At 37.6% G+C, this 20,947-nt stretch overlaps 1 protein-coding gene across 7 annotated transcripts in view; it reads right to left on the reverse strand.

Moving 5' to 3' along the window:
* atp8a1 (ATPase phospholipid transporting 8A1) overlaps positions 1-20,947 on the reverse strand; it is a 122,804-nt gene that overhangs the window by 2,164 nt on the left and 99,693 nt on the right. For all 7 annotated transcript variants that reach the window (XM_024283096.2, XM_024283094.2, XM_024283095.2 and 4 more), the window contains 4 exons: positions 20,536-20,643; positions 8,000-8,088; positions 7,672-7,764; positions 5,088-5,179 (listed from right to left, as the gene is read on the reverse strand). In XM_024283096.2, the coding sequence (XP_024138864.1) occupies positions 5,088-5,179; positions 7,672-7,764; positions 8,000-8,088; positions 20,536-20,643 (382 nt within the window). The remainder of the gene's footprint in view (positions 1-5,087; positions 5,180-7,671; positions 7,765-7,999; positions 8,089-20,535; positions 20,644-20,947) is intronic.

Consider the following 20,947-nt stretch of genomic DNA (forward strand, 5'->3'; position numbering starts at 1 on the left):
AATGTAAGTTGTAGTTTTTTCGTACAGTGTGGCCGGAGTGCGACCTATACTCAGGTGCGACTTATATGTGATTTTCTTTCGCTCATGTTGTTGTTATTTATTACCAACCACTAGAGGGCACTGCAGGTGTAAGTGTTTACTACTGACACCAACACAGAAGAAGACGCTCTGTCTTACGTCGGGCTTGGCGGAGTAGTTCAAAAGCAACACAGATGATGAAGACTTCAACGGCTTAATGATTTGAAGCGATATCGATTTTAGTTGACTACTTAGCATGTTCTTCATGTTAGGGTTATGATGATTAATTTTTTTTTTTTTTCCTCCTAATTTTCCGAGTTTTATCTCATAAATAAACGACTTTTTTCTCCTAAAATTACGACTTCTTTCTAATAAAGTAATGATTTTTTTTCTTTTAAAGTTACATTTTTTCCTCATAAATTAATTACTTTGTTCTCCTAAAATTATAACTATTTTCTCATAGATTACAAATTTATTTTCTAAACATTACAACTTTTGCCTAATAAATTAATGATTTTTTTTCTCCTATTATTACACATTTTTTCCTCATAAATTATTGACTTTTTTCTTCTAAAATTATTACTTTCATTCTCCTTAATTAATGTTTTTTTTTCTCCCGAAATTATGACTTTTTCCTAATAAATTAATAATTTTTTCTAATATTATTGCACATTTTTTTCTTAAAAAATAATAACTTTTACTCCTAAAACTACGACTTTTTTCCAATAAATAAATGACTTTTTTTCTCATAAATTAACTTTTTCCTTCTAAAATTACGACTCTTTCTCATAATGACTTTATTCTCTTAATATTACATTTTTTATCATAAATTTACAGCTCTTTTCTCCTCACTTACAACTTTCTTATAAATTTACAACCTTATTCTCCAACAATGACGACTTTTTTCTCATAAATTAATGACTTTGTTCTCCAACAATGACAACTTTTTTCTCATAAATTAACGGTTTCTTTCTCCTAGAAGTCGACTTTTTTGTAATAAATTAATGAATTTTTTCCCTAAAATTACATCTTTTTTCTAATAACTTAATGACTTTTTATGTCCTAAAATTATGACTTTTTACTCATAAATTAACAACTTTTTTCTCCTAAAATTACGACTTTTTTTCTCATAATGGCTTTATTCTCCTAATATTACATTTTTTTAATCATAAATTAACAGCTTTTTTCTCCTCACTTACAACTTTCATATGAATTTACAACTTTATTCTCCTACAATGATGACTTTTTCTCATAAATTAACAACTTTTTTTCTGCTAAAATTACAACTTCTCTCTAATAATTTTACTTTCACTTAAACTTTATTTATGCAAATGTGTCTATTGGTTTATTTTCATGTTGGCCCTAATACTCCATCATATACTCCACAAGATTTTTTCTTACTTACTGTGCATTTTTTTTTACATCTATGACTTAAACTCCGGTGTGAAATTATAGTGTGAAAAACATGGTAAACAAAATGAAGATCAAAAATAATGGGATGGTGAAATAATTCTCAGATCCTTGTTAATACTGACTCAGCATTGAGTGAATCTTGACACATTGATTATCCCATTCAACACCACAGGCTGAAGTTAGTTTCAATGGTAAAAGATAAACTTCTCCAGACTTTTCTGTTCGGTCGAATCCCAGCTCCCCCACACATTAATCTGCAGGACAAAAGCTGCTCTACCATCTACACCTACACCTGACCTTCAGCCCCCGACTCACCTTCAGGTGTCAAATGACTCGCTCAGTGCCTGCAGGACAGCAAGCGAGTTCAAAGGAGCCCGCTGAGACGAGTGCATTGTGGGGGAATAACAGCGCAACATTTCATCATTTCATTGTTAGCTCGCTCTAGTGAGCGGAGTCAGGACACACAGAGGCACACGAGGGGGAAACGGCAGGAAACTCAACCACAAACAGGAGGGGGAGGAGCCTATGGAGGAGCTAAAGAAGAGCTGAGACTTAAATGAGGGTGAGGTTTGATAATGAATTTAAAAGGTATCACACAACAACGGTCTCATCCCCACCTATGAGACAAACAAAAGAACAAACAGATCAGACAGCAGACAGAAGAACAGAAAAACAAACCTCATGCTTTTCCTAGGATTCCTCTTTCTACTGTGGATCAACCAACCCAGGCTGCGTAAGCAAAGGGTTGATCCGTCTGGTTCAGAGTCACCTGACCTCACCTGGGGTTTCACTTATAAAACTGGTAACAAAATTGTACCCCTTTTCAAATCTTTGCAGTTTAATGCAGACTTACTGTATGTGCCCACAACTAACCCATTGGTTATCAGCGTTATTAACAAGTGAGAACATAAAACACAGAAAATGGGCGTTTTTTTTTGTCCAATCAGGACGCAAAGGAAAGTGGCAAAAAAAATCTGATACACAAAATATATATTCTGCAGAACTGCTTTGCAGCTGCATCTTCTGCAGGGGGGCTGTTCTTCCACGCTCACCTCTAACCTGTATCTAAACCTCACAAAGGAGAGGTTTTATCCCCTAATTATGATGAACAATTCTATATTTATTGGTTCTTTTAAATCATGATCTGCAAACACAGTTTTGAGAGCAGCAGCTCTTATAAATGAGGCCCCAGGTCTGGTAAGTAGGACATAGAACTAGCTACATCCTTCAAATAAACGGACTCTGACAGAAGTCCCGAGAGTCACACACACTTCAAACATTGAATTTTGCGTTAGCAGAGTGCTGTGAGAACATCGGACACAGACTCACATTTATCTGACAGGAGGCTCATCTGTATCTCCGTCCAGATCTGCTAAAGTCATTATGAAACATTAACACTTCCTTTCCTTCCACAAATAAAAAAAAAAAGTAAAAATGAAATAAAAGGTAGATTTATGTAGTAATGAATGTGAAATTTGTGTTTAGACAAAACATAATGTCAGAAATTGACTCTAAAAAAAATAAACATGATGGAATGCATCTGACATGAGACGGAAAACAATCCTGAATCTCCTTTAAGAATAATACTGGATCCTGAGCGGAACCGGGAAGATGAAGTCATTCTTAAGGATGATAATGAATTTAGCCACAGAGTGAAGAGCATTTAACGCTTCCCGAGGAAGACGTGTATAAACTCTGACTCGTCCAGTGGTTTCTTTCTGCTTTGACGTTTATTTTGGAGAGTGAGCACAAACTAAAAAAGAGATTTCTGTGAGAAGTTCTCTTCCAGCAAAGCCGATCTGTCAGCTGTTACTCCAGAAAGTTGGAAGTGGACTGATGAAAAATATTGTTTTGGTTTTCATCAGTGAAGTCCCTCCCTCTCGGGGCTCCATGTGTCAGAGAGGCGCTCCAACAGATTAGACCTTTTTCTATTCTCACAAAGCTGTTATTCTTTTCACACACTCAATCGAAAAAATAAAAAATATTATTTTGAAATGTTATTTTACATTTTTATGCCTGTTTTAAAAGTCAGAGAGGTCAGCTGCTGAATAGAATATCCGTGTTTTGTTTTTTTGTCTTTACTTGCCTTCTCGGATAAGGATATAAAACAACTTAGTGTGTGTTAATAGGGATGTTTGTCATATAACCTTCAAAGTTTGCAGCAAATATGATCCAATTAGGTTTCTCATTGGCAGCAGGCCTCCAAGCATTCAAATGCTTTCAAGCTGTGCTTCCTTGATTTGTGCCAACATTTAAACGAAGCACACATGAATGTTGGGAAACCCTATTTCTGGCCAAAAGGTCTCAAAGGTTGATGTCATCAAATTAAATATATAAATATAGGGCCTATACACATAGGTATGCACACATACATGCATATATGCTTCAATATAAAGTCAGGTAAAAAGGTATTTATTAGTCATCGATTCTTATATTTTTTTAAACGAAAGTGTAAGAATATATTAAAGCAAGGGACTTTATGAATGTTACTTTCAGGATTTTCTATTGTACAGATTACAAAGTTAAAGACCAAAAAATATATTTATGTTTAAATAAATCAGACAGTCAATATATCAGTGTTTGTAATGTTTGGTTACAGTGTAATGCAGAAATTGAATTAATGGTTTTCTTTAGATGTTTTCATTTCTGATGCAGAAGCTTCTTACTTTGTATCAACTGTTTTTTATTCGAATTAAATTGAACTTTTCAAACGCCAGATATGACGTCATCGATTTCACAAAGTCAAAATCGAATACAAACATTTCACGACGTTTATTTATGACTCCATTGTGTTCTGAAAATGTGAAAATGTGGATAGTTCATTAAAAAATACATTTAAACACATATTTCTGTTCAAAATTATTCAACCGCAATGCATTGTGGTCTATATGCGGTAATCTAGTGAGCATCGATGCACGCTAGTTTTCTGCAGATTTCTAGTGCACTCGATTTTGGAATTAGTAAACTTGGACAGCACTAAAATGGTGAACGCACTGTATAGTGAGTAGGTGGGGGATTCTGACATAGCTTTACACATTGTTCCAGTTTTTTGACTAATTTAGCGTTTAGGTATTATTTTGGCAATCCATCAGCTTGAGCGTTTTTAGCTATCAGTTACCCTTGCATTATTGCAGGTAATTCACTGGTAATGAATTTCTTCCCTCCTTGGACAAAAGCGAGATAGCAAGTCGTCAAACTGGGTTATAGAGACGTGGAAGTACCGCTGAAAGCGCCCTCATTCTGACACAGCTCCTGCAGTAGAAGGTAAACCTCACTGGAGACCCAGACATGGAGATATGCTTATCTGTGCTTTTGTGGAGCTCTTCAAAGTAAATCGATCAGATCTCTAAACGCCATGTGTCTTCCATGTACTGTCAATGAGATATACAGACAGTGCTTCCATGTAGCGATGAGGCTAAAAGCTTTTCCTCCCACAGATTATGAACAGATATTTTTGGACAAGCATTGAGCATCAAATATGACACGAGAATCACGTTCAATATGAACGTATTATTACGTTAGGCTTGGTAGAGTTGAAGAATCGCATTTTTCTCCCAAAAGTGCAAATCTATAAACAAACTTCTTCCACTTCACAGAGAAGTTCTATGAGTTCTTCTATGGGTTCTATGGGTCTTTGAAGAAAGTTAGTGACTCACGGAGGAGGTTGTGCTGCATGGAGTCGGAGCGGTACAGGCTGACTGTGCTCTTCTTGAAGACGTTCTTCAGGAGCTGGGCCCTCTCCGTCAAGCTGCACACAGTAACATTGAGAGTTAGTGTCTTGCAGGGCACCACAGGTAGATTTGATAGTCCATTCATCACTGTGACTACGCTCTCTCGCAGCACAGAAGTCTGAAAGCTGCTGCAAAACCTGATGCGGGATCACACAGACCTAAATTGGACCCAACAGTTGCTTTAAAGAAAACATACATAATGCATTTGCATAATTGTAAATGTTTGTTTCCATAATTCTGTGAGAAAGTGTGTCTGAGCGGCGTGCTGGGTCTGGGATGATGGCCAGCCAGGAGGATCACTTTCAGCCACTTTGAGCCAGCAGGAGATCTCTGAGCGATCAGTTCAGAGCTGATGCCGGCAGCAGAGCTCAGCTCCTGCTAACACGCTCTGACGCCTTCCAGCAAAGCTCTCGCTAAAATTCACCGCATTCCATATTTGAGGAAAATGAGGGGAGGAAACCGCTCTTTTTGACATGATTGCAGACATTAGTGAAAACTCCTGCAATCTAGCGGCAATTTGAAGATTTCTCACATCCACACAGGGAGGTTTCGTGACATTTCAGGGGATAAGATGATACTTCCTCTGGACTGATTTGGAATAGCTACGGAAACATATTTTGCAAAAAAAAAAAAAGAAAAATAATACCAAAAGAATCAACAATGTGGTCCTGATAGGGCTGACAGATAAATGAACCCATGAGACTTCAGAGATCTGTCACGATGCCATAAGACTCATTAAAGCCATAAAAATAATGCTGCAGGTCAACGAAGGACAAATTACATCATTTTTCCATATCAAATGATCAAAAAGCATAATTCCCATCCAGTTAAATGGCTTAGAATTCTGTCCGTTTGATTTAATAACAAAGTTTTTTTTTTAAATATATTATCTTTATACACCAAAAATCTCACACGTGAAATCAAATTAGAGTAAATTTTTACTTAAATCCTGGATTCACCCCATTTAAAGACTATCTTAAAGACCCACTCTGAAGAAAATTGTGTTCTTATTAGGGCCGTCACTTTATCGCGGTAATCACAATAAAATTAATTACAGACATTTAAGAGCATGTTTTTTTTAATCGCGTTGATCTCATATTTGCGTCTCATTTTCAGTGTTCTGCACCTCAGGAGGAACATTTTATCCTGTTCATACCATGGTTACGTAAGAAATATAAAAATATTAAATCAATTATTAGAACTTCATTAGAACTTGTTAAAAACTTGTTAAAAGCTCTGCTCTAGCTCCTTTTTGAGAAAAGTGATCATCATGAGAAATAAAAAAGAAAAAAAATTTTTGAGGGAAAGTTTACCTCTTTTGTCCAGATAATGAACTTTATATAAAAAAAAGATCTAAATACTTCCATTCTTCCACAGTGTTTGTTTCTTCCTTCTTAGACTTTATTTCTTTTCTGCTTTATCTCAGTCTTTAAAATGATCAAATTCACCCAAACAGGTTAAAGGAAACAGTAAAATCCCCCTCATGCTTTTTCTACTGTCTTTGCCGTTGCAATAAACTGTGGAATAAGCAACATTTGAATCATGGTATTAATAAGAAGTTTGTGTTCAATATTTTTTTTAATTGATCAGAAAAGTCTTCCAACTGTTTTTTGATGTGGTAAATTAGTGCATTCTGGACCTGATGTTTTTATTTTTTATTTTGTTATTTGTTCAAGTTTAAAAAAAAATACCCCTCATCGGTGTCAAAGGAAAGATTAAAAGTCTTATACCACCTTATTAGTTTTGTTTGTTGTAATACATCAAAACGAGGGTTTTAACAGCAATTATTAGGTTAAAAATCATGGATTTGTTAGATTAATTAGTTATACCACATAATTAATAACACAAAAAAAATTAATTGCATGGCGGCACTACTTTTTATTTGTTCTTGTCATCTTTCTGATGATGGAAGAAGACATCTATAAAAAAATAAGCTTAAAACTGAGTTTCTGAGTATTTCTTTATTAAAATATTGTAAATCAGAGGCAGATGAAAGAACACCACTAAAAAAAAGCTAGTATTTGTGATATAAATGCTCTGTTCCATTCTGTTGATCCACTAGTAATTGATAAAAACCGTATACGTCTTTGTTTTTCTCTTCTAAGCTGGAATCTGATTCAATTGCGCCAATATTGCACACCTTTTTTTTGCACTGTTATTGTTAAGTTGGAGCTGAGGGGCTGTAAGCTAGTGGGAGAAAGTGTCAACAGATTGATGAGAAATTGGGGCGGGCTTACTCCAACTTACTCCAAGTTTAAGAACCTTTTTTTGGCTGAAAATGGCAAAATCATAATTATAAGACCACGGGGAGCACTTTGAAAATAGATCAGAAGATGATTGAAGTGGGTCTTTAAGAAAATCTATAAAATGACTGAAGGTTTTTAAATGTGATCACAAACATCCAGAATAGTTTAAAAGTTATTTATAATTCCTTAACAGAAGTCATGTTTATTCAGCTTTACATAAAAAGCATAAGTCACCTGAATGATGTAAATGTAAGACAGATTACCTTTTTCCATGCACCACTTCTCCAGGATCTTTAGATAAAGCTTCAAGCTCCTGCACCTCATCCACCAGGGTCTTGAAAAATGCCTTCTTTACACTGTAAACGACACAACAAGTCATCAAATTTGCAGTTTATAAGGAACCAGACAGGTGAAATCTGCTAAGATCCGGTGTCATTCAGGGAAAAAGCAACAACAGAAACTTCTACCTTGAAATTCCCACAAAACTCAGACAGGAATTTCTTCTGAGAATGGGAGAGACTCTGCAGGAATGTCGTGTGCTGGATGTGTGTTGGTGTAACGAGGAGCGAGGAGATCCAAGAGGAAACTCACACTTTGTAGGCCACGTCAAAGACGAGCGAGGTGATGGGGATGAAAACCAGGCCCATCCAGAAGATCCCCGAGCTGAACATCATCACGGCCTGTCACAAGCACACAAGCGCTCACATTATCTCAGGTCACAGCAGACAACGCAGAGTTCAGCTGCTGTTCAGATACGAGGAGAGCCTCTGAAGGGGAGAAGCACCTGATAACTGTTAGTGCGACATGCAACACAAAAGCAACGCAAAATGAGGTGTTTCACTGTGGAAAACATTGATGAGTCCAAAAAAACCCTGCTTAAGAGGGGGTGCCGTGTACTTTTTTTTTTTGAGTGGGCTCCCCCTCTGCACCCTTTGTGGAGCAGAAGGGACGTGAGATGTATTTGTACTGCGGTGTCTCATTCAAACCAAAACAACTCAGCCATGTGTTGTGCTGACAGTTTCAGTCACTGCAACACAAGAGACACAGGACTGGGCTCTTAACTAAACACGTGTAAGAAAAGTCATTTCATTTAAGTTTGCCTTGTAGAGCATAATGACTAAATGGATTCACAAATGAAGAGCTTTGGAGAGAAAAATCATAGAAATGAAAAAAAATCTTGATTTATAGAAGAAATAGGATTAAATGCTCATCAGAAAACCAGGATTTATGTTTTTGACATGCAGGCAGAACCACCAGGAGAAACAGCCTCCCCTAATAAGCAGGATGAGTGTACACAGGTTCTTTTAGAACAACCATCTGAGTTAACATTCTTGAAATATGTTAGAATAAGTTCCCTCTCATGTTTGCAGATGATACATGTCTTCTGATTAGGGCTCCAACGATTAGTCGACGATTACATAGTTGTTAAATGCCAAATTAGCCTAACAAACAAACAAAACAAGCCAAAACAGTTAGCATGTAGCTGAAATATTAGCTGAACTCCAAAACTAAACTCCAAAATACTTAAAAAAAAAAACCTGAAAAAATCCCAAGTTATCCAAATTAGCCAGCATGTAGCTGAAATGTTAGCTAAACTCAAAAATAACCAAAAAAACAAAAAAGATAAGTTAGCCAAAACAACTAGCTTGTAGCTTAAATATTAGCTAAACTCCAAAATAGCCTAAAAATCCTTAATGAATGCCAAAATAGTCCAAAAAGCTAGCATAATGCCAATATAACTTTAAACTTTACTAAACTCTGACTCCATATAATATAAAGAAACGAAATCTTGTCAAAGTAATACAATCTTGAATTCATATTTTTATGTTAAAAAACTATGTAAAAACCCTAAAATATTTTCACAAATTGTATCATTTTCAGCTTAAACAATAAAGTAACGTGTGGTTTGTATGGCGGAGGTAACTGACGGCTGTGTTTTTGTTGACAGGCGAGCTGCCACTGTGGGAGCACAAAGCGCAGGCTTTCTGCGCGAGGATGTTTGCTTTAGCCCTCGGTGCCGAAACGGCCTGTCACTGCGGGCCGCCGTGAGCAGGTCGCGCTCTTTGCATTGTAATGCGTCGCTTGTTTGAAGTGTGGAGGGCCCCTGACGGCGTCGTTCCTGAAACGTGACACAGCTCGGCCCTCAGGATGAACGCACACACCCGTCAGTGTCAAGACTATCAAAGCGCTAAATTTTGGCTGAATTGCCTAATCGGTTCACCATTACCTGCAAATTGACTTTGATGTATAGAAAATAAAAATAAAAAAGTAGAGGGAGAGGAAAGCTCAAATGACAGGAAGTTGTTTTTTTTACCTACATTTTGACTGAATAAAGCTTCTCTGTGCAGCTTTCAGGTGTGAAACGTGCCAGATGATGGAGAATTGCAGCAAAATGTGCAGTATTTAGACATCAATTAGAAAAATATAGACGGTTTAATTATTATTATTTTGTCATTCATTGTAATAGGAGTGTTTCAACAGTCTTAGAAATAAACTAAAACTGTATACTGGCAAATCAAAGAAAAACACCATGAAGACTTGATTGCGTCCATCATTTACAAGCTAATCTTTCAAAATATTTGACTACTTTTGAGCTTTAAAGGGTGCGCAGGACCTCAAATGGTACAAAAGATGGGGAAAAAAAAGTTGCAGATAACAATAAACAGGTCATTCAAGTAACCTGCATTCTAAAATGACAGCTTCTTTAAACAAAGACTCTTGAATAAAAATCTGATTTGTTCCGATCAACAAATGTTTATCTCCTCTCATGGAGATGCTGAGTGGGGCCAGCAGCGTTGGTCTCATTCCAGGGGGCCCCCGGGAGCTGAGACAGGGGGAGGAGGGGGCTGTGTTTTTAAGACAAACTAATAAACTTGTCTGGCTGGACAGACAGTAGTGTCCGCCGGCACAGGGGGAGTGTTTTGACAAGCCATGACCCCCTCACGGCCACACAAAAAGATTAGATGCATCGCTTCACTGGTGTGCACAAAAATACTAAATGTGACAGGAATTTGGAACCAACCGGTCGGTGGAGAAGCCATTGGGAAGAGGACGTTACGAGGATACAAAAATGTCCACAAATGGAGATAAGCTAATTATATGTAACGAAAGTGATATCTCCGACACAAAATACTAAACACTTTTGTGTTTTCATTTTCACTACAATGACCTTCTTTTAAAATTTTAGCTTCTAAATCAGGGGTCTCAAACTGGCGACCCAGGGGCCATTTGCGGCCCCCAAGTTATATATAAATTTCTTAGTAAACTAAATTAGTAAAAAAATGTAAATGTGTTGCTAAAATAGAAGCTAAATTCTAATTTATTCCAAAAAACTTCAGATTATAACATCAGAATTTTGCTAAAATAATAGCTAAACTCCAAATTAGCATGAAATTCTTCAGTAAACCAAATTAGTCAAAAATGTTAGCCTTTTGCTAAAATAGAAGCTAAACTCTAAATTAGCCTGAAAACCCCAGTAGACAAGAAACTGGCAAAAATGTTAGCATGCTGCTAAAATAGAAGCTAAACTCTAAATTTTTTACAACTATTTTATTTTTCTTCATGCAGAGAGCCACCATGGAGAGATAAAAGAGCCACACATGGCTCTGGAGCCACAGGTTGCAGACCCCTGACATAAACAATGGACCAAAGCTATAGACAGTGGATGCAAAAGCATATTTTTGGCATAAATGGACTCCCATACAGCCCAGACTCAGCCAGACTCTGCCTTCAGTGGCCCCAAAAGCAAATTGAGTTTTAGAAACCTTGTTCTAAATCAATTAAATTAGTAATGCCGACTGAGTAATGCATCTTTGTTGCGATGCAGTCAACTTCTTCTCCTGTTAAATTCCAACAAAAACTCCCGCATGCTAGATTTTCTTGAAATTTGAGAGATTGAAAGAGACTCTTAATTTGTGGACGTGGTATCAAGCTAAACTAATGATAATTGCGAGAGAGCTAAAGACTGGTTTGAGCCTTAGTCACACTCACATGTGGCGTTGATCCGTACAGGTCTCTGGGTTGTCCAGGCTCATGGAGGGTCAAGGAGAGTGTAGATATGTCGTATAGTTCTCTTGTGGCTCGTACAGTGACCTTAAGGGGCGTCATGAAAATGGAACGTACAAGTGTCTCGAGTGTGGTCGGTGTATCGAGAAGTATTTGTAAGTTACACAAACTTATGGCAGGTGATACTGCTGTACGATGCCCTTATGCCAGGGATGGACAAACTTTCTTACTTGTGGGTCACAAAGGGTTCTAACTTTTGACAGAAGGGCCGGACCAGTAGTAGGTTTTGGTCTGGCAGCCCTTAGCAGGGAGCCACAATAGCCAACATGGTTGGGTCAGCAGTCTCCCTGACTTATTTCACTGTTGACAAAATTTTCAATTCCCTTTTGGTTTGTCTTTTTGTTTGGACCAGCACACTAATTATTACATTTTTGGTCTCTCATTTCAGGACACAGGATTTCCTTTATTTAATAAACTCTGTTCCTTTCATTCTCATTGGTGTCCAGTTTTTGTTATTGTCCCCTTCTGTATTTCCCCCATTAGACTCGAGCCAGGTTTACCCATAGAGGACATAATGAAATCACAGATCAATATCAGAAAAACAACACATCTTCAAACACTGCATGAATGCAGAATAACTTTCTGTGCCTGAATAAAGTTGAATTTATTAGTAATGCCCCATCAATGAGGAGACACCTAAAGCCCTTAGAACCTCCTTCCTGGACGAGATTTGAATAGATTTGACCATTTCAAAGTATATGTGGCAATACTTTCATTGTGTTCTTTGAAAATTATCATAAATGTTTTCCACTTCTGTTCCACAAGAAAATCTACCGTCTGCAAACAAGATGGACAACTGCTGGTTCAACGACTGACCAAATAAAGCACAGATGTACATATTTCTCTCAAAAAGCAATAAAGGAACAGCCAGTAAACATCACACAGGAGACAAGAATGCAAAGACTGAGAAAAGCAGAGACTATAAACAAAAATGAGTGTAAGCAAATACAAAAAACCCAAAAAACTGCAGCATTCCCCCTCACTGTGCCATCCATGCATCCCCTAACAAATAAAGCTCAACTAGAAAAACAAACAGAAAACTCTTTATAAACACTTTGATGTCATCCATCTTCTGGCTGACTGAACATTTTGATTTAGAGTGTGTTAAGGAAATAAAAAAGGGCCCTAAAACAACATACTTGTGAGCTTTGAGGACAGCACAGTGAGAAACAGGACCAGTAACACTATTCTCAATCCAAATATAAGAGAATAAAACTGTGACGTTTTTCTTCATCTATTTAAAACAGAAAAAAACATTCACATTAGATGGTTTTGGGTAGGGGTGATATTTCATTTGGCGATACTTGTATCAATTTAAAATGTTGACAAATGTTGAATTAAGTACTTGTGAGCAAACACAGTTCCACCTCTTACTTTTGTTTTCCACCTAAACTTTGACCGCTAGTTTACAGCGCAGCACACTGATCTCTTTGAGCAGCTCGACACCGCACCCAAACAACAAGATCTCACGAGATCCAGCTCACGTTAAATATTCAGTCTGCCTTGCAGTTTTTTGTTGCTATGAGACATATAGTTTTTCTTGGGATTGATACCAAACTTGAACTCTGCCATTTTGTGGGTAAAAGGAATTTGTATACGATATACAGTTGCAGTGTTTAGCGTTGTTATTAAAAAAATAAATGTTATCATTTTATTAACATGAAAGGTGTATTAATATTAAAGTTGATTTTTTTTCTGTCATACTCTTTAAAAAAATGTTCTAGTATAGTCTTGGGATAAATTGTAATAAGTGGGGTATAGTGAGATACATATCGCAATACATATTGTATCGCCAAACTCTTGCCAATACTAATACTCTGTTTTTGCATGAAAAAGTATGAAGTGGTTCCATTTTTTTGGAAATCCATGGAGAATTGTATTATTTCCATAATTCCTTTAAAAACTTGGATTTTCATAATATAAGCATTTTTGATTGTTAGCTTTTATTTATTATTATTATTTACATAAATAATTTTTTTACATACATTTTTTGAAAGGATCTGTAAAGACCAAGTGGGCTCGCAAAATTCTTTGTCCTTTTTCACATCCATCTGCCACACATTGTTTCTCAAAACAAAATATACAAACCTGCATTTCTTTACGGATCACAGCATCGATTTAGGGAAATAACACTGTTTGGCAATAATTTAAAAGTTAGTTTGTTGATGACATATTATTTAATCATCTTATATTCTATGCAAGACTTGAAGATTTTGGGTGGAAATTGAAGATCCTGGAGTCCTTATTGATCTGTTTCTTTGCATTTCTGCTCCGATCCCTCAGAAACAGGGACAGGGTCACCAGGGGGGGAACGCGATTCACCACACCTCAACACGACTGAAGAATACATTCATCTCTCTGTTTTAGGGGATTTTAGCAGCTGCCTCCCACATGCCCCCTTCAGGTATGTTGAAAACAACAACAAACAGCTGTAACTGAAAACCTCAGAACTCATATGATGGATAACCCATCCAACAGAAGTTTCAGCTTTCTTTGAGGTGGTTTTCCAGCTGTGCTCTAATAAGTCCATTCTTGTGACTGCCTGCAGGCTGAGCATTGATAAAAGCATCCAAACATGTTGGTGGACTTCAGAATGAAAAATCAACAACCAAGTGGAAAGAGGCAGCTGTGTGAGGAGGGAGCAAAGGTAGGAGTATTGTTTAAAAATAAGGAAAACTTGGACATGTACTCAAAAATAAAAAGCTGTCTATTAAGAAGAGATGTGAGTAAAGATGTGCATCTTTTCCTCTTGTAACTGTTGTCAATAGAAAGGACAATCTCTTGAATATGCTGTAGCTACACGTCAGCGTGCTCCATGCTGCACATTTCATATCAAAGCAATTCTCTTCAGAAAAGTGCTCTCTCATCGGACTCTGATGCATGCCGGTCAAGTGTGAAATCCAGCAGCGGGTGCTTGACTACAAGCAGGGGAAAAAGAGTTTGAAAAGCAGCGGGTGTGTGTGAGGGGAGAGCCTGTGTTGAAAAACAGTGGAGTGAAGAGCAAAGGGGAGTCAGGAGGCAGCGGTCAGTGCGATGGAGCAGACAGAGCACACATGCAACCCTAACCCATCTCCTGAGGTGAGACTAAGCTGCACGACCGAGCACACTGCACGAACCCAGTAATCTCTCAGTTTCTCTGAGTTTTGCGTCAGACTTCAGTTAAGTTGAAACAGAATAACGAGCGCGTTTGAGGCTGAACCCTTGACTCGGTATGAAAACTGGAGTCCCAAAGGGGAAGTACCCGCTGGCTCTAAGAAGCCAAAAATTTCATGAGTGCTTTTAGACTTTTCTTGACATGTTCTAACTAATATAAGTTTTGTGACTTTTTTCTGTAGTGCAAGATAATTAAGTGATAAACTGACCAATCAGATTGCCCCCAGCAACTGTAACGGGGCGGGGATTACAGGAATGCTTGCAGGAATGCTTCAATGAGCGGAGGGGTAGGCCTTCACGAGCACAGGACTACTTTCACGAGTGCAAAAATACTTCCATGAGTAGTAGTAGTAGTGGTAGTAGTGGTAGTGGTTCTACGCATGCACAGGGATACAGGAGCGCTCATGGAGGCAGAATTGTGCCCATGGAACGTTCATTGTGAGTGTAGAGTTTAATTTATTTCCGTGGAGTTTCATATATCCCAGAGGGGAGACTTTTGGTGGAAATTTAACGCCATACTCGTGGAGGACGTTCATTGTGCGCAAGGAGTTTGAAATACGCTCGTAGGAAACTTGGTGGAAATTTTAGGCCATAGAAGAAGCTTGGTGTGAAATGTCGACACGATACAAATCTTGCAAATCATGCCGCAGGCTTTAATCGCAATTATTTATTTCATCATCATCATCAACCTTTATATCACCAGGCAAAACATTAGGAACAATTTCTTATTTACAATGTTGGCCTGAAAATGCTAAAAATACTTATGGTCAATTTTCAAATGGTCAGCACTGCCATGAATTCAACGGGGACGCCATCTACACATCAATACCAAATCTGAGGCCCTGATTGGTCAAAGTTTGACCTGTTTTAGTGTTCAAGCATGTACAATTTACATTTAAAGCCTACAAACAGTTGTAGAAATGTGTGTAGCGACGCACGAATGCGAGTTTTAAACCCAGAAGCCCGAAACAGTCAAATACACTTGTTTGCATAGATTTTTTATAGGAAGTGGTCGCTTGAACATGTGTTGTCGAAGGCGGTGTTGAACATAGCTTCATTTTGTCCAGTTCTCTTATACAGTCAATGGGTCGATCCATTAGTGTTTTGTGGATAGAGAATTTTGTCTAAAACTGATGGAGGCAGTGTTATGCTTGTAAATTAGAGTTAAAAACAGGAGAAGAAGTAGTTCCAGTGTCTTTTATGCTCTTTGTGGCAGTTTTTCAACTGGCAGAGATAACAGGGGGTTAAGAGAGGATCAAGCTAGAGGGGGTGTGGCGAAACATGAGTGACTGCATTAGGGTTAATGATAATTCTGCCCTTTAAAGGTCTAAGATTGTGTCTCTGATGCGCACTCAGGTTTCAGAAGAACAAGATGCTCGTATCCTTGAGCTGAAGCTAGGCGTCGAGTTACCATCTACCCAGAGGAGACCATCACTTTCCTGTGTAGTGCTGCAGGGGGTGGATGAAAGCAGCTAATCCACCAATTTCTCTGTGCATGTGTGCAGGTCAAAGCCAAAAATCTTTTGAAATTGGTTATGCTTCCCCTCTCGTCCATGTGAGAGGTCCATATGCACTTTAAGACTTCAACAGGATTTTCAGAAAGGATAACATAAACTAGATGCAACATAAAGAATTCAAACCAGAGTCCAAAACCTAACAAATAAAATATGCAAGAGAAATCTGGCCAGCAGAAAACTATCCATCAAGCACAAGTGCAGAGAGGACAAGTACATTTGAAGAAAATTGAAGCCACTTAATAAAAGGTTTGACATTTTGGAAAACCTATTTTACATTCTGGCAGTGGATACTTTAAATAGAGAGATTGAAACCATTTTCAGGCGTCTATAGTTAATGTGGAGCTCTGAGTAGCAGCTGTTTGTTTGAGCTCCACATTAAATCCTAAATCCAGCAGGTTCCTGTAACTTTTGGGCAAAGCTCGGTAAACATTTCTCTCCAAGTGGAGTTCAAAGCTCAAAAACATTCTTGAACATTTAGGATTTTTACTTTTTATGCTTTTAGAACTTACACTTTGAGCAACAAATAAAAAACTAATCTTGCTAATACAAAAATATCCAATATCAAATACAGTGGGGCAAAAAAGTATATAGCCAGCCACCAATTGTGCAAGTTCTCCCACTGAAAAACATGAGACAGGCCTGTTATTTTCATATAGATAGATATACCTCAACTATGAAACAAAAAGAGGAAAACAATCCAGAAAATCATATTGTCTGATTTTTAAAGAATTTATTTGCAAATTATGGTGGACAATACGTATTCTGTCACCTACAAATAAGCAACGTTTCTGTCTCTCACAGACCTGTAACTTCTTCTGTCCTCCACTGGTTACCTGTATTAATGACACCTGTTTGAACTCGTCATCTATACAAAAGACACCTGTCCACAACCTCAAACAGTCACACGCCAAACTCCACTATGGTCAAGACCAAAGAGCTGTCGAAGGACACCAGAAACTAAATTGTTGACCTTCACCAGGCTGGGAAGACTGAATCTGAAATAGGTAAGCAGCTTGGTGTGAAGAAATCAACTGTGGGAGCAATTATTAGGAGATGGAAGACATACAAGACCACTGATAATCTCCCTCCATTTGGGGATCCCAGCAAGATGTCACCCTATAGGATGATCCCAAGAACGGTGAGCTAAAATCCCAGAACCACATGGGGGGACCTGGTGAATGACCTGCAGAGAGCTGGGTCCAAAGTACCGAAGGCTACCATCTAGGGCTGGGCGATATGGCAAAAAAATAAAATCACGATTTTTTAAATTTTATTTCACGATTTCGATTTTATCACGATATTTTTAAAATAAATTCAAATTTAATTATATTGATTTTAGTTGAAAGAAGTAAACATATTTTTGAACAAAATATTTACATTTATTCGAATTAAATAGTTATCTATTAAGATTAACCTGTAAATATTGCAAGAATTGCGTCTTCTACTGCTACAGGTAATGCATTGCTGTCAAATGAACAGCTTCTAAATATCAGTGAGTTTTAATTTTTCCTTTGTGCTAAAATCCATAAAACAGAGCTTGTAAATGATTATCACCCAAAACCAGAAATGAGGGAGATTGATGAAGTTTATAGCATGAATGACTGATAAAGTTTAGTAAAGTCCTTTCCCTATTAAAAACAGCTCAAAGTGCTAAATAATAAAAATAAAAATAATAACAATATTATATATAAAATTATTTTTTGGATTACATACATGGTAAATAAATCTCAATTGCTTCAGAATTTACCTTCAAATAGACGATTTCGTTGTACTTTGAGAAAAAGGCTCCAGCTAGCATCTTTAACTGATACAAAAACATTTTTAAACTTGGATGATAACATCAAATACATCTGCCAAACTGTTAAGATTCAAAACACAGAGATAATAGCAGTAAATGTTGTGGCAGTTTTAAAAAGTTTACATCCACAGCTCCAACACTAACATCTGCTCTCTGCTGTGTTTGTCACTGAGCAGAAAGCTAGCGTTAGCATTAGCGCTGTTTCTTCTAGTTGGGCTTTTATTCGGTCCGTACGGCCAAGAAAGAAGCTCAACGGTGACGCCACGGATTAAGAAAATTATGTGCAAACTCACTTACACTTTGCAAAGCTATGCAAAGAGCTAGCAAAACAATGCAGCACCGTGCATCTTGACAGAACATTTTACGTGTTTCCTACATGAATTACCATCAGTTTTTGTGCAGGTTGAACGTAAATACGTGCGATTAACATCCGCTATGTTTAAAAACACGAAACATTAATAAAAACATACATTAAAGAGCCAAACTAGCATGTCTGTCACAGGTTGCTAGCACCCACTTTAGCCTAAACTTTAGCACACAGTTCAAAGTTCTCAGCCTGATTTCTCTCTATTAAAATGCGATTCCTGTCCCGTGATGATTCCTCTCCATCGGATTATTTTTTAAGTCGATTGCAAGACACTGTGTCTCCTTTTGTTACTTTTTCGGACCTCCGTCATTCATTACTCGACGGCGCACGCGACTCTGTCCCGTTGTCACGTGACTTCCAAACAGGAAAAACACACCGGGGAGGAGGAGGAGGAGGGGGAGCAGCAGCAGCTCGGATTTAAAGTCACAGCTGTCAACAAGCTTTTGCCTTCTCGCTCTTGCAGCTTTTCGTAGAATATCGCGATATAACGATATCTTAAAAATGACCTATCGTCAGCTTTGGATATCGTACACGGTTTTTTATCGTCATATCGCCCAGCCCTACTACCATCAGTGTAACACTACAAACCGTGCACGGCCAGACGTGTCCCCCTGCTAAACTACATGTGCAGGCCCGGCTAAAGTTTGATAGAGAGCATTTAGATGATCCAGAAGAGGATTGGTAGAATGTCCTATGGTCAGATGAAACCAAACACACTGCCCTGATAACGAAGGAGTGGCTTTGGAAGACGTATTTTAAGGTCCTGGAGTGGCCTAGCCAGTCTCCAGATCTCAACCCAATAGAAATCTTTGGAGGGAGTTGAAATTCTCTGTTGTCCAGCGACAGCCCCAAAACATCACTGCTCTAGAGGAGATCTGCACGGAGGAATGGACCAAAATACCAGCAGCAGTTTGTCAAAACCTTGTGAAGACTCACAGAAAATGCTTGACTGCTGTCATTGTCAACATAGAATAAACAACAAAGTATTGAGTTGAACTTTTGTAATTGACCAAATACTTATTTTCTACCATAATTTACAAATAAATTATTTAAAAATCTGACAATGAGATTAGCATATCCACAGTACTTGTAACTCCCAACCTTTTTAGCAACATGTAAAAAACAGATTGATACCCCTAAAATTGACTATTCCAACTCCTAACCTTTTTAGTAACAGGTAAAAAAAAAAACCAGCACAGCCTAACACTACTTTATGTTAGCCGTGTTAGCGTATTTACAATAACACCCAACCTTGTTTGCAATATGTGAAAAACCAAGACAGAGCACCATGTACCTCTCAAAACAGCTTCAACATCAGTAAAAACAAACAAAATTAATCCACATGGATAATTAAGAAGAATTGCTTTTTCAAAAAATTACAGCTTTTAAGTGCAACTTGTAGTTTGGAAAATAACCTAGGCTATATGCTTATATAGTTTGTTACTTAAACATTTAAACTTTTTTTTGTACTTTCTGGTCATAGCCTTAATACTCTGTTAGACACTATGTATGCATGTGTAAGTGACAAATAAAATTTGAATTTGTTTTTACTATCTTAGGTAATTTTTGTTTCATATCTAACAATAAACATGACAAATTTACTTGGTAAGATATTGCAATGTTTTTAATACTACTCTCACTGCTTGTAGCGATATTTTTTTAGATAATACTATTTAAAGGTATTCATTTCTGCTGGATCATGTGTCCGGCAAGAATTTCTTCCAAAAACAACCCCTACTTTGCTCATTTTCCAATTGAGAAAAGTTGCATCAGAGTCCTTAGAAGTCGGTCCAAAAATCTGTTTTCTCTCCTGACTACTAGCAATTTATCAAAGATGCAAGATGCATTCATTTGGTAATAACTTCAAAAAGTGAAGCTAAATATTTCTCCAAAGTTAATGCACCCTAATGTACTCAAAAAGGGAGACTGAGTTTCAGAGAGGGGGAAAAGCTGGTCGAATTTCAGGACATCATTCACACTTTATACTGCTCTAGTGTTTCTGTGTCAGCTGCAGATACTCGGAGCTAAAGCAGAAAAATGTTACACAAACATTGAGCAAATTGGCCCAATTAAGTCATTACGCAACACAAGCCAGAGGTCTGACCTTTTACACGGCTCTGGATCTACCTGAGCAAAGTTTGGAGAGAATTTTCCCACCAGTCCAGAATCAAATGAAGACTTTCAAGAGGCTGTCAGGAGAAAACAGCTGTACAGAGTCTTTCTTTACCTCTCCGGACATGTCAGGTGCTAGAGGGATGAGAGGCCATAGGGCGGAGTAGACGATGAAGAACACCACCCACAGGCCGATGCTTCCCCAGATGGCGATGTGACTGAACTGTTGGACAAAAACAGACTGTTGAGTTTTTAAGCTATTTTTAAGTTTAGCTTATATTTTAGCTACATGCTTTTTTAGGCTAATTTAGCATTTAGCTAATATTTTAGCTGGCTATCAGCTTCAGCGTTTTTAGCTACCAATTTCAGCATCTTCAGCTATCAGCACTAGCATCTTCAGCAGCTAAATTCAGCTCAAAGCATACACACTAGCCATATCTCGGGAAATAATATATATCCAGTTCATAATTAAGTTACTTTTTTAATATTTTAGTTTTAGAGTGTTCAATAAATGTTTATCCTGTTTG

Source organism: Oryzias melastigma, linkage group LG10, assembly GCF_002922805.2.
Source record: "Oryzias melastigma strain HK-1 linkage group LG10, ASM292280v2, whole genome shotgun sequence".
NCBI classification, from domain to species: domain Eukaryota; kingdom Metazoa; phylum Chordata; class Actinopteri; order Beloniformes; family Adrianichthyidae; genus Oryzias; species Oryzias melastigma.